The sequence below is a fragment of the Triturus cristatus genome, chromosome 2_1 (assembly GCF_964204655.1).
Source record: "Triturus cristatus chromosome 2_1, aTriCri1.1, whole genome shotgun sequence".
NCBI lineage: Eukaryota > Metazoa > Chordata > Amphibia > Caudata > Salamandridae > Triturus > Triturus cristatus.
The window spans coordinates 371,686,239-371,712,133 of record NC_140581.1 but is presented as its reverse complement, the minus strand read 5'-3'; the positions used below and the strand labels follow the sequence as shown (position 1 = coordinate 371,712,133).

The following is a 25,895-nucleotide window of genomic DNA, read 5'->3' as shown; positions in this document are numbered from 1 at the left end:
CTCGACTATGGAAACACCCTCTACGTGGGAGCCCCGACCAAGCTCATCAAACGACTACAACGCATCCAAAACGCCTCGGCACGACTGATCCTCGACTTACCATGCCACGGCCACATCACCCCCCACCTGAGAAACCTACACTGGCTTCCCGTCAACAAGAGGGTATCCTTCAAGCTCTTCATCCACGCACACAAGGCACTCCACAAGACCGGCCCAGCCTACCTCAACAGATGACTCTCCTTCTACATCCCAACCGCCGACTACGCGCCGCCGACCTCTTTTTCGCCACCGTCCTGCGCATCCGAAGAACAACCACCGGCGGGAGATCCTTCTCCCACCTCGCCGCCAAGACATGGAACACCCTCCCACTGAGCCTACGACAGACCCAAAACCTGCTGACCTTCAGGAGGACACTCAAGATCTGGCTGTTTGACCAGTAGCGCCCCCCCAGCACCTTGAGACCCTCGCGGGTATATAGTGCGCTTAACAAATGACTGATTGATTGTTAGTAGGTGTGTAAGTGCCCGTGTGGGTCTGTGAGTGTCTATGTGAGTGCCTGTGTGAGTCTGTGAGTGGAGCTATGGGTCTATGAGTGCCTGTGTGAATAGCTGTGTGGGTCTGTGAGTGGGTGTGTGTGCAGTGCTGTGGGTGTGTGAGTGGCTGTGTGGGTCTGTGAGTGGGTGAATGAGTGCCTGCTCTCACCAGGAGATGACAAGAAAGAAGCCACTCTTTATGGTCACTACAGGTGCTGTGGGTCTGTGAAAGGCTGTGTGGGTCTGTGCGTGGGTGTTTGAGTGCCTCCCTATGAGTGGGCATGTGAGTGGTGCAATGGGTCTGTTAGTGGGTGTGTAAGTGCATGTGTGGGTCTGTGACTAGGTTTGTGAGTGGCGCTATGGGTCTGTGAGTGGGTGTATGAGTGACTGTGTGGGTCTGTGAGCGGTGCTATGGGTCTATGAGGGTGTGTGTACGTGGCCGTGGTGGTCTGTGAGCGGGTGTGTGAGTGCCTCTATGTGTCTGGAGGTGCCACTATGGATATTGGGCATTTGCATACTTATGGAGATCCATGGGACTCTGCTCTCACCAGGAGATGACAAGAAAGAAACCAATCTTTACAGTGACTACAGATCAGATTGCTCTCCATTAGAGTAACTTAGCATTCACGTCCAATAAGTATTCCTGTTTTTCAATGTGGAATATGGGAGGAAACACATGTAATTTGCCTTTTCCAAGCTGAAGAAGTTATGAACATTTGGGCTTTACTGAAGTGGAGCTTTAACTGGGGTACCGACTATATTTAAATTTGTAAGTGCTTCCCGTTGAGGTTCAATTTCTCTGAAATGCACACAAAGGCCGAAATGGAACCTCATTTTTTAGCAGAAGAGTCCCCAGTTTTGTTGTAAACGTCTACCCAGGAGGAGTACTTTCATCTGATAAATTAGTAAGTGCTACCTCATAGGCTAAATGTCTCATGCAAATTCTGCACCACAGCAGTGTAAAGGACCACAAGTTAATTTTTCCAGTGGCCTTGTGTGCGTGTAATTTCGGTAATATGATTGTTCCTCCAGTGTCTTCACCCACAAATTTGTGATAACTTGAATCCTCGTCCTGAGAAGATGACGAGAATGCAAAGGGATGAATCTCCACCAAACATGGATACTTCATCTTGACTAAATGCAGTAAGTGCTTCTTTGTTTGGTGGAGATGTCCTCGTATTCCTCTGCATCGATAATGCGTCACCAAAATTGGCTGAAAACGGGAAAAGAGGCATTTGTTAAGCTGTCCATCGATGTGGGAAAAGGAGGGAAGACCTTTGCATCACCTGGGATTCAGTCACAATAGAATGGAAGAAGGGGCCACGTGTCCCCCCTCCTTGTGCCGATTTCAGCTCCGGGGACCCCATCCCCCTGAGGCCCGGTCACAATTGAATAGGGAGGAGGGCCACAATTAAGTAGGGTAGGGGGCTGCGTGGCTTCCCTCCCCAGGATGATTTCAGCCCCGGGGACCCTATACCCAGGGCCAAGCCTTGTTACGCTGGGTGCCCTGGAGCCCACCCAGGGTAACCAGTCTGCACTGTGGCGGACCGGAGGAGAGCCAAAATACTCCTGTAGTCCCTGTTGGCTCCCTGCCACCAGCGGGAGACAGCATTGCTCCCACACAAGGTGAGCTGCTAAACCTGCAGCTCCCTCTGTGTGCAAGCAATCCTTTCGCCTGTTTCCCTGCCTACATAACAGTGGACAGGAAAACAGATGAAAATTCTGCTCCCAACAAGCAGGAGTGGTTTGACAACTCCCGCTTGCTGGAGGTGGAGTTAGTGTTTGCTCTGACCTCCCGCCAAGTCAGAGCAAACAGCTATTTCCCAGGGTTGGCACCCCGAGACATAGCAGGAGCCGGCCCTGGGGTGTGGCGGTCCTTAGGGCCATTATTGGCTCCAGGAGGGGGGAGTCGCGCGGTCCCCCTCCTTTCACTTTCATGGGCTGGCCCCCGGGACCACATATGGGCCCGGATGCGGACCCCCTCCCAGTTTCTAAAATTTTATTTGCGCCAGGGAGGTGGTGGTCCCCGGGCTATGGAGGCATATTATTTTATGCTGCACCGCGAAGGTGGTGGTCCGTGGGCATATGAAAGAGAGGCCTGTGCTGGAATCTGATTGACTGCCAACACTTCAACCAGGAAGTGTTGGCTGCCATCTTGGGACTCAACTTAAGACAAGTCCCACGAAAAACATTTTAAGAAAAGAAAAGGGGACAAGGTAAGAATACCCTGACCCCCTAACCTGGTGTCCCCCTGTGACACTGACCTGGCTGTTCAAGCAATAGCTGCACCCTCCCCACCCCCCCAGCACCCTGAGATCCTCACGGGTGATTAGTGCGCTCTACGAATGATTGATTGATTGATTGACTGGGACAAAAGCACTTTTATGTTTTTTGCCACAGGAACACAACAGAGCTGCTAAACCGTCGCAAAATTAAAAAGAAAAATAAGCATGGGAAGAGGATGTGGCCTAACAGCTAGGGCAGTTGACCTCAAAGCTGGAGACCTAGGTTCGAGTCTCGGCAGGGACGCTCAACATCCTGTGATTCTGGGCAAATCAATTAATCTCCCCATGCCTACCAAAATAAATGTGTCAGTCTGTAACGCAACTGGTGCTCATGTAAAGCGCTCTGGTACCTTTGGGTCTAGTTCGCGCTATATAAAACAAACAAAAAAAAGCATGGTCTCTCGCGCTTGTTCAACAATATCCAGAGTCAGTGAGCAGCAGCATAACAAAAAATCCAAAGGGTTATAAATGATGATACATTGGTGAAATAAATAAAAGGACGCAAGAGCACAAAAAGAGGCCCTCCACCATAATGTGACGAATATAACAAAGAATACTCACTAAAAACTCAGGGACCTTTGACACACCTGAAATAATAAGAAATGCGTGTCTCAATCAAAAACTGCACTTCTTAACGAACCAAGAAAAACCAAACTAATATGTGGATGAAACGAAGAATGAATACCTTTTATATCACAGTAAGGGATATACTGGTTACCAAGCGGCTCGTCAAACACCTGAAAGCGTTAAATCAAACAAAAATCAGCCCGTAACTCTAATGCCAAAAAGGTAAAAAACCGTGTTCAAAACAGCGTAAAGGAATGTTGAAACATAATACCTTGTTGAATGGCCGGGAATCCTAGAATGCCAGAACCCCCAGAAACGGCGAAGCTTACTCGGGAATACTCTGCCGCAACACCGCCCAAGTTAAATACAAACTCGCCAGATCGCGGAAGTACGCGGTCGGCTCTAAAACAAACAACGGACTGGAAACCAACATGAAAAAATCAACCCGCATATAGAAACAGAAGACGGGAACGTCCGTTCGTGCAAATGAATACTAAGAAAATCGCCATATTTAAACAAACGCTCGTGTGCTAAATACAAATGACCAAGTGCTCGTTGGAGGGGGAACTACAAGGCTTTCTCGACCTACACAGGAAGAAAAGCACATACAAAGTGTACCGTGTGAATGTGAATAGAGAAAAAGAAAATAAGAAAGTAAAACTAAAAAATAAATAAATCATGAAAAACATAAAAACAGAACCAATGTATAATACAGTGTAAAAGTAATACATCAAGATTCAGCACTTGAATATTAATATACCAGGAGTCTTCATACAGAACATGCCAGTCACAGTAATGGTGGGTGGTCTATAAATAACATGAATAATCAATTCTATCATTAATTCCTTTTTCTATCAGAGTATCAAGACGTCTGATCCAACCCTTTGGATTTTTTGTTATGCTGCTGCTTTGACTTTGATGATGTTTGCGTCCTTTCTGTTTTTGCATTATATTTTCGCTTATCTTTGTAGAACTCAAGCCCCTGAAGAAGGGCCAGCATTGGCTCGAAATGCATTGGTCAGCAAGAAAACTTACGGACACATGAGAATTTATTGTTTGAAAAAAAAGAAGTTATGTTATGAAGGACTCATGGACAATTTTTTGAATTATGTTTGAATGTATCCATGCAAATACATTGCATTAACTCCTGAGTTTGTTGTGGATTTGATGTTTCACTTATAGAACTCAACAACAGCCTTATATTGTGGTGTTAACAATGTTTAAAGGTATAGGTATGTTTTACCTTCAGCAACAGTGCACAGAGGATGGGTCTCACTGACTCTGGATATTGTTGTGTTTGGTTGGCATTCTTTTGACTGTTTATGCCTTCCCCTGCAGCATGCTTATGTCAAAAGTGTATAGAATACAGAGAAATTAACTGAAGAATTTTCATTTTGTAAACCTAGTGTGTGCCTCTCCACCAATTTTGTTATTTAGCCTCTCGCGTTTGTTAACATTATAGCCCACCGGGTGGGCCAGGTCCCTAGGGCATACGGGCTTTTCTGGAAAAAGGGAAGGGGCGCACGGGGCCCCCCTCCTAGGGCCTAATTATGCTCCGAGGGCCACCACCTCCCTGGGGCTTAATTGTAAGAATGTGAGGGGGCACTCAGACGCTCGAGCCCTGGGGACCACCACCTCCCTGGGGCTGCATTTTAATAATGCAGGAGGGGGCACTCGGACCCCATGGCCCAGGGGACCACCACCTGCCTGGGGCTTAATTTTAATATTGCGGGGGGCACTCGGACCTCCCCGAGCCCTGGGGACCACCAACTCCCTGAGGCTATAAGTAAATTGACTAGGGGGGCTGCGCAGACCCCCCTGAGACCTCCACCTCCCCGAAACTAAGTTAAATATGGAGCGGGGGCGCACGGACACCCTGCCCCACTGGGACCACCACCTCCCCAAGGCTTCTTGTTTTTAAAAGAAGGAGGCAGAATGAAGGTCAGAAAGAGGCAAAATATAGGTTAGGAGTGAGCAGAAAGAGCCAAAATAACAGGCAGAAAGGGGCAAAATAGAGGTCAGAAACGAGTAGCAAGAGGCAGAAAAAAAGGTCAGAAGCAAGCAGAAAGAGGCAAAATAATGGGCAGAACGAGCAGAAAGAGGCAAAATATAGAGCAGGAGGAAGGAGAGAAGAGGTAAAAAAATGAGCAGAAAATGAGCGGAGGAGGCACAAAACCGAAGGCAGTAGAGGGTAGCGGACAGGAGGGCCTTCACAAGGGGAGCTGGCAAGAGGATCTACTCCTGTGTGCCCCCCTGCTTTTTTTTGTCAAAATGTATTTATTAAAACATTTGACACAGATAACAAACAGTGCATCAAGAATACATCTCACAATGCTTTTTCAGTAGTGTAACGGGCTCAGGTACCAATCTATAGGCAGCTAATGAGAAAGACACAGGGGCAGATTTATGTTTGACTTGCGCCTCATTTACGCCGCCGTTGCGTCACTTTTGTGACGCAGCAGCGGCGCAAATCCTGCGCCATGGTGCGGGGTATTTACAACGTGACGCATCTGGGAGATGCGTCACTTTGTAAAGCCCTGCGCCACATGTAGGCGTTCCAGGGCAGGTGGGGGCGTTCCGGCGCAGGAACGCCTCCTAAAAGTGGCTGAGTGAAATCTACAAGATTTCACTCAGTCACTTTTGAGCCCATGCTGCGTCAAAACCCTGCGCCTGCTTGAAGCAGGCGTAAGGATTGACGCAGCATTGTGCAGATAGGGCCCCCCAGAGCATTGCTGGAGCTGCGTCGCGCTTGCGGCGCAACTCCAGCAATGCGCCACTTTTACGGCACAGATGCGTGACGCATCTGTGCCGTTTTTGCCCCATGGTGCACCGCATTATAAATGCGGCGCATCCATGGTGGCGGAGCTGGGGCGCAAAATAACTGGCGCATCCCTGCTGATATGCAGGGATGCGCCAGTTATTATAAATATGCCCCACAGTTTCTAATTACCTTGGTAAACCTGCTCCTCAATGCTCGCATTAAGTGACATGCTGTAACAGAACAAGCAGGAGTAAACCCAGTCTCCCTAGGAGTTACCGGCCCCCATCGTCTACCTAGGTCCAGTATGGGCAAACCCTTGCGAAATGAGCTATGTGCAACCAATGCAGGTCCATTGGATGCCTTCTGCAGGCATTGTGTAAAATTTAGTCAAAACATATAACAAAAGCAACTTCACCAAGAAACATAGGTGATAAAAAGAAAGAAAAACTGACGGCTAAACCAACAAAAAAGAAAGGGAAAAAAAACAACAAATCCAACTACGTTGATACCCAGGGGAATAAGTGAGGCAGAGCGACTGGCTGGGGGGGTGAGGGGGTCAAACCACAACTGGAGACTACCACGACCAGCGCAGGACGCCATCCTCGCTATGGCCGCCATATCAACAATGGTGTCTCACAAGGGGGGTCAGATATACTTCAAATCAGGAAGAGTTGTAGTGCCCTCAATCTAGGGCTGCAGGCGAATAGGGGGAGTCCCTCTGAGAGGTAGCTAACCAGGGGGGCCCAGATATAGTCAAATCCCTGCCTCGATTCCTCTGCAATGTCAGTTAGTCGTTCCATTGCCAACGGCTTCCATAATCGAACATGCCATTGGGTGAGCGAGGGGGCCTCGGGTTTCTTCCATGCCCTGGCTATAGCCAATTTCACGGCTCCCAGGCAAAGCCATAAAATGGATTTGTCGGTATGTGTTTGGTATTTGAGTAGTGGGTCGCGGAGACCAAGCAGTATCTGTTCCATGGATTCCCCAATTGGATAACCTAGAATGCCCTTAATTTGGGAAAGAATCTCCTTCCAAAAGGTTTGGATGACCGGGCAATCCCACCAGATATGCTTGAAGTCTCCCAGTAGGCCACAGCCTCGCCAGCAACGGTCGGAGGTACCCGGGAAGATAGAGTGTAATTTGTGAGGGTGGAGGTACCAGTCATAGAGCGTCTTGTAGTGGGCTTCCCTAAGATGCATAGATTTATTAAATTTCGCTATATCTTTATGCAGGGATTCCCATTGCTTGTCTGAGGGTGGTGTCTGAATCATGTCTCCCCAAAACACTCTGTGACGCTGAACTCGCTGTGGTGAGAGTGTGAGTAGAAGGTTGTACAAAAAGGAAATACATCCTTTGCCCGTAGTGCCCATCTGGACAAACTTTTCAATTGGAAGGTAGTCTCTAGTAGCAGCTCGTCGTATCTAAGGTGTTTGGACCCAGTGAATCAATTGAGTATAATGGAATCGCTCAGTGATTGGCAGGTGGAAATGATTGATGCAATCGTGGAAGGAGCATAATTTAGAGCCTTGGAAGAGGTCCGAAATCATCAGGCAACCCCCCTCCATCCATAAATCAAAGGGCCCCTCTTGAAGAGCCGGAGGGAAGTTCTTAGAGAAATGTATGGGAGTATAAGGAGACGGGAATGTGGTCAGCGGTAAGGTTTTAGTTACTTCGTCCCACACATGGAGGGTGGTGGAGGTAGGAACACTTAGGTAAGCATTAAGAGGCCTATCCGTTTTAAGTCGCCATGGCAAGTCCCAAATCATTCTACCCATCACCTGTCTGTCAATGTGAAGCCATAACTTGTCAGAGTCTCGCAGTGACCATTCACTCAGGACCCTTAATTGAGCTGCCCCGTAATAGGTTAAAAAATATGGTAGGGCCAGGCCTCCCTTCAAGCGCGGGCTCGTTAATAAATGGTAGGAGAGTTGTGCACGCTTTCCTTGCCAAATAAATTTAAGTAGCATGGTTTTTAGCTCAGAGAAGAGTGCCTTATCTGGTTGGATGGGGAGGCCTTGAAAGAGGTAAAGAAGACGAGGTAATACGTTCATTTTAATTGCATTGATCCTACCTATCCATGAGGTGTAGGCCGTGCTCCATTTTTTACAGTCTGCCCTCAGGCGTCTAAGAAGGGGTGGAAAGTTGGCCTTGTATAATTCTGTAAGTTTAGGAGTTATTTGGACCCCCAAGTAAGTGATAGCTTTACACGCCCACTGAAAGGGGGATGTCTCCTCTAGCTGAGATTGAGTAGCCGAGGGCAGGGTGAAATTAAGGATGAACGATTTGGAAAGATTGACTTTGAAGCCAGAAACAGCCTCAAATAGTTCAAGTTCTTGACCAATGGCAGGGAGGGAAGTGATGGGGTTGGTGACCGGTAGAAGGATATCATCCGCAAACAAGGCGATCTTATGGTCATCCGTCCCAAAACTGATCCCAGTGGTCTGAGGGTTGGCACAGATCCGGGCTGTGAAGGGTTCGATGCTAAGAGCGAATAGGAATGGTGATAAGGGGCAGCCTTGTCTGGTGACTCCCGATAGGTTAAAAAATGTCGAGGCCACTCCATTCACCATTACGTGCGACCTAGGGGCGCTAAAGTTGGCTCGGATCATCCCGATGAAGGCATCACAGAAGCTGAATCGGCACAGAGAGAGCTCCAGGAAGGCCCAATTAACTCGGTCAAAAGCCTTCTCTGCGTCGAGCGACAGGAGTGTGGCCGGGATCTTCTTTTTTTGGGACTTATCTATTAAATGGAAGATGCGCCAGTCATGAAACACCTGAGCTTTCTCAATATCCCCAGTGTGAATCGTGTCATGGTCGTCTATGATTTGTTTTACGTACTCTTTCTCCTGCCTGGCTCACAGTTGTTTGGCCAATAAAGTGCTCCCCTTGTCCTTCCCTTCGTAACCTCTAGCCTGTAGTCTCAAAAGTGTTTTCTCCGCCCTATTCGTATAAATTGCATTTAATTTAGCCTTAAGGGCTTTGACTCTTCTCAGGGACGGGGCTGAGGGAGTAGTTTTGTGTTGTCCTTCCGCCGCTACTAGCTCGCGCTCTAATTCCAGGCATTCCTTAGTTTGAAGTTTCCTGAGGGAGGAGGCCAGGGAGACGCAGTGACCCCTGATATAAACCTTAAACGAGTCCCAGTTATTCGCTAGGGATGTGTCAGCTGGGTCATTAAGGAAGAAGAAGTCTCTGATTGCCTTGCGTAAATCATCTCGGTGTAGACGATCCCTACATAGGAACTCTGGGAAATACCACCTTGCAAGCTTAGAGCGCGGGGCCGGCCAGTCCAAGAGGCCTGTCAAAGGGGCATGGTCGGAGATGGCAATAGGAAGAATGAGGGAGGTCGTAACGGCATGGATGAGTGATTGGCTGAGGAACATATGGTCATTGCGAGAATATGACTTGTGGGCATGGGAAAAGAAGGTAAACTCTTTCGTCGTCGGGTTGAGATGGCGCCAGATGTCCACTAATCCTAACTGGTGGATTGTTTGCTTAAGTGACGTAGGAAAGATACCCCTTCCGGCTCTATGGGCATGTGATGAATCCATCTGGGAATCCCAGACGAGGTTAAAATCCCCCATGATAATCAGGTCTCCCTCTGCGAAACCCATTAAGGAATCAAAAAAGGAGGAAAGGAAGTCCGTTTGCCCAGAATTGGGCGCATAGACCGACGCCATGGTACAAAGTCTGCCCCTCAACGTTCCCCTAACCATAACGTATCTGCCCACCTTATCTTTCTGTGTAGCCTCATGTATGAAATGGGCGGAAGAGTGGAATATCAGAGCAACCCCATTGTGTTTTTTAGTACTGGTTGCTTGATAAATCTGTGGATAGAGTCTATGCTTGAGCCTGCTTTCTTCTGTTCGTTTTATGTGTGATTCTTGGAGCGCCACCACCAACGACCCCTGATCCCCGATGTATTTCCAAAACGTATGTCTCTTGTTAGGGGAGTTGAGGCCCCTAACATTCCATGATAATAGCTTAACCCCCATGCCCCTTGTAGAAAAGGGTCCGGCGAACTGCAGCCCCTCCCCATCCCCCTCACTCCCCCCAAACCTCCCCTGTTGTGAACCCCGGGTAGTGCACCTAAAAAGAAAAAAACAGAAACAACAAGAAACAAATCATGAATTAAAGACATCGCAGTCCCTAGGGTCTGCGCCATTGGTTGTCCTTAGGGGCAGGACCATTCCCGCCTCTGGTAGTCCGATGGATGCTCTGGATGATCCATGTTGTGTCTTCTCATAAACCATAGTGAGTCCAAAGGGTCGCCATTATGCCATCTCGAAGGTTTGATAACAGCTTCAACGACAGTAAATTAGCAATGAAGGGTAGGGACCAGACCCCTCCTGATTCGAAGATATCGTCAGCGGACGTGCATGCCGGCACAAGAAATAGTGGTCAGGGGGTCTTTTGAATAGATGGCGGAACTCGCTTCCAATCTCCAGTGGTTTCTTTTCGTCTTGTTCGCCCCTCTGGACCTCTCGGAGGGGTAGAGTGCTCCCCCAATGATGCACCGGCCAGGCCCAGCAGGGCAGCAGCCCACTCAACTTTGGTAAAGTGGTGGTGTTGATTGTTGAAACTGAAGGTGAGCCTAAATGGGTATGTCCATCTGTATTTGATCTGCTTTTCTCGGAGCGCGGTGGTGATGAGGCGAAACTGTTGTCGTCTCATCAATGTGGCCTTGGCAACGTCCTGGTACAGCGCACACGAGCCGCCTTGATATTCAATCGATTCTTGCCCCCTGGCCCTGCTGACCACCAATTCCTTTGTCTTAAAGGAAGTAAACTTAGCCAGGATGTCTCGAGGTCGCTTTTGTTTACCCTGTTGAGCAGGGCCCACTCTGTGGACGCGCTCCAGTATGATTGGCGGGTCATCGGATCCCATGAAGCTTGTGAAGATACCCACTACGAATCGCACCAGGTCCGATCCCTCTCGTCCTTTTTCCAGGCCGCGCACTCTGATGTTTTCCCACCTAGAGCGGTTCTCCAGGTCCTCACATTTGAGCAGGGCGGAGTTCATTGCGCTGTGAGGGCTTCAGTGCTTTCTTCAAGTGGTTGGATCTGGTCTTCAAGGGTTTGACACTTCGCTTCCAGATCAAGAGCGTGGGTCCCCACTGAGTCCACGTTGGTGCGTAGCTTGCATATTTTAGAGGCCATGTCAGACTTGAAGGCCTCAAGAGACGCGTTTATATCGGTTTGAATGTCCTCGCATAGTTCTCTTTTGATGTAGGGCGGATCGCCACCGCCATGCGGGCGGTGGCGATCCGCCCTACATCATAATAGACCCCTATGTTTTGTATGCCTATAGTATTTATGTTGATACTATGTCATAAAAGCAAAGTGGCAGGGACCATGTTCATCGCAAAGCTCTTCACAAACATAGACAGAAAAAAAGCACATCCAACTGCTAATATTTTTTTTAACAAAAACAGATTACTGTTATCCAAGTACATACCATGGACTCCAGTAAAGTACAGCTCCAACAAACAGAAAAAAAGTTTGTAGGAAATACAACAAAGTTCACAGAAAGAAAGCTTTCTAAATGTAAGAAAAATAGTATTAATATATTTTACTTTAAGTGCATTTACAATCACATAAATGCAGCTAGTGTCAAAGACAACAGGTCGAGCCGAAAATAAGAGTAAATGTTAAGAAATAATTATTAAAAATTATCATTGTAAATAATAGGTTATACACTAATGTATTGCCTATATTAAATTGCATTTACAAGCACTCATATGATTCTTTACTGTAAAACAAACAAAAATCAAGCCAAACTGCTCCAAGAGCCGGACAGAATGAGCCATCAAATCTGCCAGCTTTCCAAACACCATAAACTGAACCCCTGTCTCTCACACTTATTCACACATCACAATGCTAAGCACTGCATTTGCAGAACACAGTAACCACCTCTCAGTGGTCAACACACAAACATGGAAACATTTCCCATATAGGCTCAGAGGAAACACAACACCATTCAAACAGCAAATCCAAAACTAGTGTAGCATACTACCGATGTCATCAAGCACTTCAGTGCCCCATGTAGAGGTGGTAAGCGCTATACAAACATTACAATACAATACAGTACAATAACTGGGTTGTTCTGCAGTTGTGCCAGGACATTTGCTGGTTCTTGTGGTTATTCATTTTCCTTGAAAGTGAATTCTAAATTCTGACATAGCACTTACCTGACGACGCTGATACCGGTCACCTCTTGCTGGACTCTTCCTGGGCTGCTCACGCTGTTGGTCTCTCCCGCCGCCACCGTTACCGCTGGCCGCTGTGGGGGGAGACTACAGCTCCCAGAGTTCCCGGTACCACTTCCTGGTGGCAACGAGCTGCGCGCCCGGAGGCGCATAAATTGCTGAGGCTCCCTCCGCGTCGCGGGACGCGCGCGGGCGACGCCGGGTTGAGCCCGGGCAGAGGGCGGGCCGTCTGTGGCCGTCCGGGGCCAGAGGAGGCCGGGCCGGGCCAATACTCTTGGTCATCGAGTCAAGATCTGGACTCCGCCATATTTGCCAGAGGACAGTGGAGATAAGTCACGGGGGCGTTTGTGGGTTATTCATTGTTAGGTTGTACATCGGACAATACCCACTGATTTGTGTTTGCAATTGGTTAGTCACAAGTGGTCTAAGGGATAAAGTATTTTTTATAGTGGTTGTTATACGATATTACAAATCCGCTAGGTCAAAGTTGCGCCATGGGGAAAACTAAAAAACCCCACAGTAGAATAGGGGGAGGAGTAAAGGGAACCCTAGACGCATTTATCACACGTGCAGAATCCTTGTTAACACACAAAATATTACTGACGGAGCGTAGGTTATCCCTCGACTCCCTCCTGGCACATAAACGATCTTCGCTGGGGACAATTGCTGGGTGTGTCACACCCGGGGTGAGTACCCCTGAAGGTCAGGGCACCTCCGCCCATAGTAATACCCAGCATGTTACCACAGTACAAGTTCACACAAAGACGATAGTAGATGTGGAACAAGAGTTAATAATACTGGAGGGGTCTTTAACTCCCTCTCGCCAACATCACACTTCACCCCCGAGACTGAATGTAACTGCGTCAGGAGATGTTGAGCCAGAAACCCCGGGTAATAGGGTAATTGGAGATGCAGAACAGAATGGGATTACTACTGGGGGGGAGAGGGAACCTGACACCTCAATAGGGAGGGAAATAGAAGTGATCACCCGCTCTAAAAAGGCGTTACTGGTGCCAGACCCCACCCTAGTTTCCGGCCCCAGTGTGAATGTAAGGTCCCCGGTTATCTCATATCGTAAAGGAACGGAAAAAACTAGAAATGTAAATAAATTGAAAAAAGGAGCCCCCAGGAAAGAACCGTTAGTCACTGAGGACGTAAGAACTCGGCCAACTTGTACACAATGTGAAACCTGCTCCTCTGTAAATAGGAAGGAATGGTCACAGGAGATATTGAAAGCATTAGAGTCCAACATAGAAGTCCTTCTCCGTAAACATTTGGCCCCCTTAGCAGAACACATTAAGAAAATTGAGGAGAAAGTAAACAGGTTGTTAGAAACACAAAATGGGGAACACCCAGTGGCCCAATTAATTACGAGTCAGGAAGAGTTGGGGAGCGTTTCGTGTCCTGCCAGCGCCGACACAAATAATAGTAGGTTGGCAGGGAGCAACCTGAGAGCTGCCCCTATAGCGAGCAAGGACAAAGATACACTCTCCAACATCGTACCCCCTAGAGCACAACAGGAGGGTAAGAATAAAGGGCTGGTAATAGCTCACAGTCTCTCAGAAGCACAGGTGCAGAGTACCCCGGGTCTGCAGACACTGGACCTGCCTCCAGCCTCTTGCCCTTATACAATAGTCCTGGTGGGAGTCCCAGCCCAAAATTGTGACAGAGAAGAGCCTACAAGTTCCCTGATCAATAAGACTAACCATTGGTTGTATAACAACGTGAAGGGAGTCAAGCTGAGGAATACCCAAATTCTCATGGCAAGAAGGGTAGCTTGGGTTGGACCATCAGAGAAAAAATTCCCAGGGGACTGCGTTATTGTTAACTTCAGAGACCCGCAAATGGTAAAAGAATTACTTGCTTCTAGTTGTGGGTTCTTTGATAGAGGGTCGACAATAAAAATGCTTCCACTTAATTTCTTCTATAGGGACCACTTAACCGAGTCACGACAAACGACTTGGAGAAGAAGGGTAATACCCATTACAAGAACTAATAGCCCGTGGTCCGGCCCAAACCGGTTCACCCCACTATGTGAGGCAGCAGTGATGGACGAACTTGATTGACTGGCCCATGAAGAGCACTTAGAGCCCCCATCCCCTTTAGCTAATTCAATGCATAAGGAGACTGGGGATATCACGGGAAATACCCCTGTACTTACCACCAGGCAAAACGAAATTACACCAAATCCCGTAGTTAATAGCTTGGTTTTGGGAGGGACTTGCCCTGCAGGATTCCCCGATCAAAAACAGTCTACCCTAGTCAGGAGGACGATAAATCATGAGGCTGAGGAACTCAGGGTGGTTTCATGGAATATTGCAGGAATCTCAACCAAGCTAAAAAACAAGGAATGGTTGGATTTCAGTCAGAAATTTCATATTATTTGTCTACAAGAAACGTGGGAGACGGATAGTAGTGCTGCACACCTAGAGGGATATAAAATGTTTTTCGTACCTGCTCGGAAATCTAGTATGGGAAGAGCGAAAGGAGGACTAATAACATATGTGTCTCTTGCGTTACAAGGGACCTGGGAGGTTTTGGGCTGGAGTTCGGATAATTTACAGGGTATCAGTTACTGCAGGAAGGGCTTAAGATTTGTTTGAATAAATTTTTATAATGCGGTCCAGCCAACGCAGAGGCTGAATGAGCTTGAGGATAGATTGTCAGATCTACATTCCAGGGGAAATAATCCCCCAACCCTGATCTTGGTGGGCGACTTTAATTGCCACCAATGCCCACACTTAAAATGGGAAGGGGCTAAATGGGATTTTTGCCCATCTACCAAGGATTGGCATCTAGAACATACACTGGAAGGTAGCAAATTGGGAAACATTCTGGGCACATATGATCTAATCCCTACGATGGACTTAATCAAGCCCAGGAATTCTAATATCATTAACCCAACGTTTAAAGGCAGGGGCAGGGATACAATTATTGATTTTATCTTTGTTTCACATTGTCTTAAATATAGGATCGTAGATTTTAGTATACAGATTAGCATTTTTAGTGACCACAACCCCTTGGTGTTGTCATTGATGCATGAGGACCCTGTCATTCAGGTAAGGGCCAGGATGACGAGGGGCAAATTGGAAGCTACCGACCAAGGCAGGCGCATACGTTGGTCAAATATAGATGGGGAAGCATTTTACAAAAAACTTATTGCATCCCCCGATAGTGGGATCTGGATGTGTTTAGACCAGGATGTCAAAGGCAAAAAATTGATATTGACAAGCTACTCAGGGCCAAATCATTACCTACGTCCAATCCTCAACCAAAATGGTTTGACAAAGCATGCTCCAGTGCTCAAAAAGAATTAAAACGGGCACTCAAAAAGGTACCGAAAGATAGGATTGGGATAGTGGAATGTAGGGCCCAATATAAATCGGCCATAAAGAGGAGGAAACATACTATCCAATCTGAGGCTTGGGAGAATTTAAAGGAGGCAGCGGAGTTGAGAGACATGTCTAAATTCTGGAAGGTGATAAATGACCCAATTTTCCAGCCACTCAATAGCGAGAAGATGGCTTGTAATATCCTTCCAGAAGAATGGGTTTCTCATTTCAGTAAGTTGTATAACCACGGCAGTGTAACTGCCCAACAAGTCACAGATATGGGTACTCTTCCAAACTCATGGGTGGAGTTCACAGTGGACGAGGTTAAAAATGGAATACTTGCCCTGACAAGAAACAAGGCCCCGGGGCCAGATGGGATTCCTCCAGATCTATTTTTATCACAGGTTGAGCTGTGGGCCCCTATACTAGTGAGAATGTTTAATACAGCTGTGGAAGAGGGATTGCCCAGGTCCTGGTCAACTGCCAATATTGTCCCCATATTTAAAAAGGGAAACAAGAGCAATCCACAATGTTACCGCCCGATTTCTTTAATCGATGTGTCGGCAAAGGTGCTAGGGAAGGTGATTCTAAATCGTTTAATGGACTGGGCGGAGGAAAAGGAAATTATTACAGACACCCAGTACGGTTTTAGAATGGGCCGCTCAACATCAGACCAATGCCTCAACCTATATAACCTGGTCGCAAAATATACTATGGCTGGTGAAGGCACAGTTTTTTTAGCCTTCATGGACCTGACAGCAGCCTTCGACCGGGTTAATCGAGGAAAATTATGGGAGATTTTAGAGTTGCTAGGGGTAGACTTAAGTTTGATATTCATTTTAAAAACATTGCACATGAATACTACAGCCCAGGTTAGGTATACCAACGAGGGGAATCTCACCGATCACTTTTCTTGCACAGGGGGCGTGAGACAAGGCTGCATACTGGCACCTTTTTTATTCACACTGTACATAAATGGTTTGGATAAAGCTCTAAGAACATTGGGAGTTGATTGCCCGAGAGTGGCAAATAGAAGTATACCTGTCTTATTGTACGCGGACGACGCAGTACTCCTCTCGCGTACAGGGAGGGGACTGCAGTCTCTTATCGATGGCTTCTGTGAGTTTATGGCAAACCTAGATTTATCCCCTAACCTAACAAAATCCTACATCATGGAAGCAGGAAAAAGACCAACTAAGAACTTTATTTTTAAAATTGGGGGACACAAACTAGAGAAGGTCGAGGTTTTCAATTATTTAGGGATCATCTTCGATAAACACCTCAATTTTAATACACTAATTACAGAAAAATGCAAGCAGCATGTGAGCATAATGGGCTCAATCATGAACCGAGCCACGAGATTAGGTCGTTGGTCAGTGATGGAAATATTGAACTTATACAATTCAATCTGTTGTTCCAAAATCATGTATGGGAGTGAGGTTTGGGGATTTAGAAACATGTCCACTGTACAACTAGAGGAAAATAAGTTTCTTAGGAGGATTTTGCAAGTTCCTCAAAGCACCCCGGCCCATATTATCCACGAGGAGCTAGGGATTCCCTATATCTCCGACAGATTAAGTCTTAAGCCATTATTGTGTTGGATTCAAATCTGGACCAACCCTGAAGCTAGTCTAAGTAGAGAAATATTAATAGACTGTATCAACAGGGACAAAGGTCACAAGATACCATGGCTTAAATACGTTCAGGATAAACTGGAGTGGCTGGGTTTTGCAAGATACTTTAAGGAACCTACGTCCCTAACGCCGCAGATAAAAGCCACGATAAAAGCAGAATATACGAGGCGGATAGCCTGCGCCCGGGAAGATAGCGAAATATTGAAAGGGTCAGTGCGATCACATATATTAACAAAATCTGTTGTAGGTCTAGAACCCTACCTGGCACAGATCTATAATAAAAACGATAGATTTTTAATGACCAGATTCAGACTGGATCTTTTACATCATATTTTAGCAGTTCCTGCAGGGTGCACGAAAGATATTGGTTCAAAGGGTCCCTGTGGCTGCGATCTGGGATCTCCACAGGATACCCTTCATTTTGTATTCTTTTGTCCATTATATGAATACCCGCGGGCTCTTTTTTTAAAAACCATCCTAAGAGTGAATAAATTCACCCAAGTTAGAGTAGCACTCCTATACTTAAAACTCTCCGCGGAACCTTTTACCTTGTTCTGTACTGTAAATTTTTTAAGATTAGCTGCTAAATTGAGGAAATCTAGAAGGGAGGCGTAAGTTACTCTGTTTGCCGGATACTGCAGTTGAGGCATCTGGATTAAAGCCCCTCCGTAAGATAGTTATACATTGTACACAGAACAGGAGATAATACGTGGAGTTTTTGCAATTGATGTTTTGCAACGTTTTGAGTACTTGGGATGTTATAGGAAGTTCTTTTTTATTTAGGCCACGGCTTATTTTAAAATTGATTGTTTTTATGTAAACTACGATCATGCATTTTAATCAATGTTAATGTGTTGGTATCCCATATCTTTATAGCTGTTAGCACACTGCACTTTATAAAAACCATGAATTTGTAATCTAGTACGAAGCTCAGGCCCAACTCTGCAATTGTGATCTTGGAATGGCCCATTAGATATGTTTTATTTTAATGTTTTATGATGAATTGCTCATATTATTGTATATGATATGTGTAAATATATTGTTCTTTTCCTGGATGTTTTAATATCCGAATAAAGATACTTTTTGATGATGATGATGAATTCTAAATCCAACAATCATGCAAAGGCTCCCAAAGGATCATCCCTCAGCCCCACCCTCTTCAACATGTACGTGAACCCCCTGGCCAACACCGTCAGATCACACAGACTGGACATAATCTCCTACGCCTATGACATCCTGCTCATCCTCTCACTGTCAGAAGACCCCTCTACCACCAGAGTCAGCTTCCACCATGATGAATGTCCTTGAGTGGATGAAGGACTACTGTCTCGAACTCAACGATGAGGCATGGTGGCATGCCAAACTCGGTCCTTCGCCCACTCCTACAGACCACGTTCTAACCTTGGCATCATCCTGGACAGCAAAGCTATCCAAGAACAAAGAGGTAAATGCAGTCTCATCTGCCTACTTCTACACCAACGCATGCTCCGAAATATCTCCAGGAGGAGACCCGTCCCGCACGGCGAATTGTCCCAAGTGACACGCACCAATGGCAGACTACTTCAACATGACATGGACTTGCAGTGGGGTGGTTGGGTACTGGGTACAAGTCTTCTTATAACTGCAGCAAATGACAGGTCTCCAAATTAGGCCATCTCCACAATGGTGCTACTGGGCTACATCGCGGACATCCCAAAAGCGCTGTTTAGGTATGTTGGTATAGCACTACTCCTTGCTAAGAGAGAGCTACAATCCATTGGAGCTGCAAAAGCACACCAACACTTAAACAAGGGCTTCACAGTTTAATGTATTGTGACACCAATAGTGAACTGTATGCTACGCTGCAACCTATTACATCTAGGCTTAAGGATATTTGGCAACCATCGAGAAACTATTTGAGCAACAGGGTGCAAGACGAAAGTAGCCAATGAGTACGGAATACAATGTTGATGGACTGGGATGAATTATAGACGTGGGAGTGGGGGGAAAGGGCAGATTTGGTCTGATGTATAAGCACCTAACTGGCGTCACAAGAAGAGGAAAGTGATATTACTCTGCTAGATGGGCGGCATGACGGAGCTAATGAATGCAATACCAATTGATACATTGTTGAACATACGGATTGGCATTTTTATGATATCTTAGATATTGAAGTAACGTGTACTGTTTTAAGTAATACGAATGCTATAAAATGATAAATAAAGGGTTAAAAAAAATATCTCCAGGTGGTTCCCAGAGAAGGACCGTCGTGCAGTCCCTCATCACCCGCAGGCTGGACTATGGGAACACAGTCTACGTAGGAATCACTGCACACATCCTAAACAGACTATAGACAATACAAAACGCAGCTGCAAGACTCATCCTCGAGCTCCCCAGATGGACCCAAATCACACCCCCCAATCTACACTGGCTCCCGATCCAGAAGAGGTGCCAATCCAAGATGCTGACTCATGCTTACAAAGCCCTGCACGAGGGATCAGCGTACATAAACAAACGCATGACCTTTCACCAACCGACCAGACACCTACAATCCGCCTCCCTCTTCCTTGCAGAAGTCCTCTTAATCCACCTAGCCAACAGCAGAGGATGCTCCTCACACATGGCGGCCAAAGCTTGGAACAACCTTCCCCTGCACCACAGGAACGCTCCAGCAATGCAAGAAAGGACTCAACACCTGGCTGTTCGAATGAACAGATTACCACGAAACAGCTAGCAAACCCAGCGCCTCGAAACCCTCACGGGTGATTTGCCGTGTTTTACAATTCCTGATTGATTGATATGGAAACTACTCCAAAATTATTTCATTATATTTCATTATTTAATTAAGATTTTAAACAGATCTTAAAGAGGAACTAAATTCTTCCAAACTATTCATTTAATTCAGATACGAAGTATGTATAGAACTGAAAGTTATGAATACAGTTTACTAAAGAAATATTTATATGTCACACTAATTGGAGAGAAACATAAACCGGTACATAAAAATTCAGTAGATATAAAATAGGCAAAGCACATGGGAATTAACTGCTTATCAGCGATCTCATGTCCAATACAAAATCGAGTTTCTAAGCAAACAATTTTAAATATTCAGATCTATTCTGCAGTGTGAAAGCTATAAAATTAACCACCATTTTTGGTGCCAGAGAACACAGTTTATGAGCAAATGGACGTTGGAACTCAAAGTTTTCCACGTCCTTGCTCGCAGGAACTATAATTCTAGTATAAGCATGAGTTTGAGGGGGGTTCCACTCAAGTACCATCCCGATACACGACTTAAGCCAAAATTGCCTACTCAGTTTAAGGTTTTTAAGATGTAGCTTGCTCTTGTTGAAAATGGGGGCCATCCAGATGATGGGCATGAGATAGCATAAGACAGATTCATGCAGCATAACTGCTAACTTCACATGAGTGGAGAGTATTTACCCATAATTTCCTGTGGATTTTTTTAAATATCACTTCCAACTGGGAAGCCTCAAATGTATTCTTAAACTGACTGGCTACCAGTAGGTTTTCCCTTGAAATTCTCCCTGAATTGTTGCATGTAATTTATTTTCAGATTGTATGCTGTATCTTTTAGCTGATAGGTTGTTTGGAACATACTAGGTGGCAATATACTAGGTAAGTGCAAGCAGTCATTACATAAAACCCAATTAGCTAGAGCGCCTTGCCAAACTTTGGCTTCTTTTTTTAATTTTTTTATGGAAGTCACTCAAACCTGTAGCCTTCTAGAAATTCCTGACTGCACCAGCTTTGGTCCTTCTTGTCATAGCAGATCTTTCGGACCCCTGCGGACCAGGCCTCAGTGTCGACCATTCACTTCTATCTTCCATTTCTAGCGACTTTCAATGATCCGGGTCTGTGAAGAAATGCAAATTACCACCATGTAGTAATCACAGGCTGGATACAGCAGCATGTATTTCAGATTAAGGGCCTTCAGTTTTTGTTTCACTGCTTCAAAGGAATTTTGAGTTTTTGTACCTTTTACTTTATCCGAGAAGAACCTTATCATTTGGCCTTCAAATTCTGCCAAATTTCATGCATTTTGCAGTATTAAGTCTCTGTCTTTGCAATTGAAAGTCCGAGCTATTGAATTATGGTGTGCGGCGGTGCAGCTGGGCAGTGCAAGATCACCGGTGCTCGATGAGCTGTTTCCACAAAAAAGAAGAGGTCCAGTATTCTACTTTCTAGGGGGCATATTAACAGGGCGGCGATATGAAATTATCGCCGCTTTTGCGTCCGTTTTGGGGCGAAAAGCGGCGATAATTTAATCGCCTTATCAGCAAAGACACGCTATCGCCTGTCTTGCTGACTTAGCGCCCGTTTGCAGCACGCCTCCGATCGCATCACTAATGAGATGCAAAGGAGGCGTGCCTGACAAGACTCCCTTGGGAAAATATTGCGAAGGCAGCTTCGCGATATTAACAAGGGAGGGTAGCGATTTTTAAAATCGCGTTAAGTATGCCTTAACGCAGGAATTTAACGTCTGTTAAATTCCTGACTAAGGCGTACTTAACATGGGGGGTGGATTTTGTGGCTAAGACCACAGGTCCTATCATCTAGGATATCGCCGTTTTCCACCATCGAAAACGGCGATATCCCAACTATCTCTGGAATTGTTATCGCCTCGGCGATGTGCGTTGTTAATAACGCGCAAACCGGGCGATAAATTCCAGAGATAGCCGGCGATAAATATGCAAGCGCTAAGCGCGATTTGCGATATTTATCGCCGGCCCTTGTTAATATGCCCCTAAGGGGCATATCAACAAGGGCTTTATCTCTGCTTTTGTGGCTTTAAAAGCCAAAAAAGCAGAGATAAAACTAGCACCCTATCAACAACAGGGTGCTAACATGCAAATTGGCATGTTAGCACCCTTTTACTCTACGCTTCCCTTTGCATCTCTAATGAGATGCAAAGGAGGCGTTCCAGAGTAAAATAATAGGAGAAATGTCGCTAAGCGACATTTCTCCTATTCTCAAGAATATCGCTAACCCAGTTAGAGACAAAAAAAGCAGCGCTAACCTCGGTTAACGCTGCTTTTTTACGTCTGGTATTTTTCTGACTTAGCCATGATATCCTATGGAAGGAGGATATCATGGCTAAGTTTGTCTGTCTCTATCAACAATCTAACGTGAGATTATCGCTGGGTTTCCAGCGATAATCTCACGTTAGCCACTTAGCGTGAGGATTTTTATCGCTATTGAGATAAGCGTTGCCAATAGCACGCTATCTCAGCGATAAAAATCCATGCTAGCCGGCGATAATTATCCTAGCGCTAAGTGCGCTTAGCGATAATTATCGCCGGTTGTTGTTGATATGCCCCCACGTCTCTAAAATTCATTTTTTCAAGAGTTCATTCATCACCGATCCCTGTGCTTGTTCAGGGATTCCAGGAATCTTAGATTATTTCTCCTCGACCTCCCCCGGGCGCCCTCCCCAAGTGGTGACTTCATTTTCATTTGCAGTAACCATGCTTCCAACTTGAGCTGGTCAACTATTTTGTTCTGTTTCTTTTTTCGGCTTTGCAACCTTCCTGCGGGATTTGGATTTGGTAATGGTTGGGGGGGGGAGGTGAGGGGGGGGAATTCGCATTGGCTACCTACTTGTGGCCAGGATTTCTTTTTCAGCACTGATTATCAGAGTTTATTGATCAATTCTCTTGTGTTGTGAGTGCCATGGGCATTAATCTTTCCCCATTGCGGGAAACCTGTATTTTTGTCGGACCCTCATGAGTTATCCTGCTATCAATGTTGTGCTATCACTGTTTAAGGGCACCATGTCTCAGTGCAAGTGTTCCTATCCGATCCCCTCCGTTTGTATGTTTAGAAGCCAGTGTCCACAGTGTTGGGCCTGGCACTTTTGGGGTTCTCCACATAGGCAGGATTCGTGTCCCCCACAATTTGCGACCTCTAATAGCCTAGACGTCTCACACATGAGAAAAGTAGACTTGGCCGCATAACTACTTGAAAGAAAGAAGAAAAGGCACTGTACATTTTAAAGATCCCTGTCAACATTACCTACTGTTTTCAAGATATGAGATATGAGGAATGCTTCTGTACCATGCATTACTGAAGAAGTCGATCTATTGTACAGTAGGGGACAGTGTATGACTTGATCACGCTAGATGACTACATTAACAGTACATGTATTTGTTTTCAGGTAACAGTTTGCAGCTCAACACCTTGGACCGATCCAAATTTAAGGAAATTACAATTACACGCAATTTCCTGGCTCCTATACCGGATCACTGTGTTCAGAGGAGTAAGTGGTGCAAGTCTATGTATGTGTGTGTGTGTGTGTGTGTGTTCAAAGCTACCAAGATGTTTTTTACTTGGCTTTTGTGTGTGGCTTTGTTAGTTTCAGATTTTCACACCAATAAAATCCTGGCTTACCCTTTAGTAGAAGATTTATTATGTTTGGTTTGGATTTATTGATTGCTCTTCACAGCATTAATTCCATGCTAAAGCCTTACAGCAGTTGGACACAACATGAAATTGCTGTTAGTATCTAAGCAACATTAAGAATGGAGTTTAGCTTCTGCACGAGGGCATTATAAATCTGTTGTTTTTAATCATCACACTGGTGGTTGAAATCCGTCTTGTTTTCACTTTGAAGGCACGTTTCTGTGATATGCTTAGCACTGTGTGTTTTTTCTGTCTAATAACGTGTCATCGTTTCAGAACTACCCTTACATCCCTGTCTCATAGTGTGGATTTACTGCCCGGAATCAATTCTCTTTAATGAAAAAGTAAACACATTTATTTTAGTTGAAAATAGTGTGTTTTCTGCTTTGTTGCAAAATCCGAAAGGCCCTTGATGCCTTTGAAAATGGTAAAATGCATATGTGTATTGCTTGTACTGCATTGAAGCTGTCCGATTCATCCCTGCTGTTTAAATACAGCCGATTATTATTTTATTGTATGTGGCAGCAAATAAAGTGGCTAGTCACATTTAATTTCGCCATGTCGTGCCTGTTCATGGATTTCGGGTCATGCTTGTTCTTCACATATACTCTTGCTTGCTCAGTACTCTTGTTCATATGTGTTTTATACATTTACTTTAAAAATTAAAAACTGTAATTCAAAGACTGCTAATTCAGTTTAGTGTTCAAGCTTCCTGCCTAATCATTACAAACAAGGCCTATATGGTCTCAAATATCACCCTTGTTTTTAGGACTACTGTTACTTTTTATTATAAATGCGCAATTTTTAATAATGTACTCTCCTTTCTTCTATTTACAACCTTTACAGGCCAAGCTATAACATACACTAACCACTCCACCCATGAAACCAAGTTCTATTGTCACTCTTGGCCATTCAACCTCTACTGCTGCAAATGTGCTGCGTAGTTTAAGGTAGACTTGTCAACCTTAGGATGGTCTTCCCCATACTTTTTTTATTTTTTTATTTATAAGTTTTTTAACAGGTCATAACAGTCAGAGCACAGTTTGCAGCATGTCCAATCGACACAAACACCGAGTTCCAAGTCCCTTGTAAACAATGCAGAGACATTCCCCAAATACAGCGAACAACGATCCAGTACTTTTGGCTTGACTATAAGATAAACATGAGTAGCGTCACACAGAAGTGGGTGGAGGCACCACGGCTATGGGGACGTCAAATGCAGCGAGCAGGGGAGGAGGGGGGGATATGGGAAGCCACTACTGACCTGAACCGGCGACCGCCGCGGGCGAAGTGCCGGCGGGGAGCGCGGGGGAGGCAGCACGACCTGAGGGACTTCGGGTGCGGAGATATGTCACCAAGGGGCCCCATATGTCTATTGGGCGCGACCTCGCAGGCATTAGGTTCCAGAACTCCGAAAGCGAGGTCTGACATCGCGAGGCATCCTTAAGCCAATGAGCGAACTTGGGAGCTGGACGACGACCCCAGCACATGGCCACCCTACGCCTAGCCAACACAAGCAACATTGCGATCAAACGACGGGAAGCATCAGGGCAAAACTTTACAAAGCCTAATAGACAGAGCAGGGGATCGGGCTGCACCATCGCGGAGGTAATCTCGGTAATAGCGGCACATACCTCCCGCCAAAAGTCCGACACCTTGGGGCATAGCCATGCCAAGTGAGCAAAATCCACAGCAGGGGCAGCGCACCTCATGCAACCATCACTGGGTATGAGTCCAAGTTTATGAAGCTGGGCAGGAGTGCGGTATAGCCTATGTCAAAACTTAAGATGAATAAGGCAGAGTCGATCGTTAGGGGACAGTGTCCGCGTCTGGCTGCAGCAGTACAACCAGTCGGCCTGAGCTATTTCCATTCCCAGGTCCGCTCCCCACGCCGCACGCGCCCGATCAGTGGAAACGGAAGTAGACGCCAGCGTTAGGGCATATAGTTTAGTCACAATTTTGTGTGGTTTCAGGGATGTGTATATGAAGTCAAGGGCTGGCATCGCGGGTGGAGGCTGAGGAAACGTAGGATAAATCTCCCGGCATATAGCACACAGCTGATAAAACAATAGAGTACCCAGAGGGCCTGAGGAGGTAGGGAGAGTATAGAATGTATTGTCGGGATACAAGTCAGCCAGTGTTGATAGGCCCAACCGTGATGCATGTTTGGACATGC

General features: G+C 45.9%; 1 protein-coding gene across 1 annotated transcript in view; it reads left to right on the top strand.

The window, feature by feature from the left end:
• The window catches only part of ANKRD55 (ankyrin repeat domain 55), a 1,118,826-nt gene that overhangs the window by 1,009,691 nt on the left and 83,240 nt on the right, over positions 1-25,895 (top strand). The window contains exon 10 of the mRNA XM_085640726.1: positions 23,475-23,576. Coding sequence (XP_085496852.1) covers positions 23,475-23,576 — 102 coding nt within the window. The remainder of the gene's footprint in view (positions 1-23,474; positions 23,577-25,895) is intronic.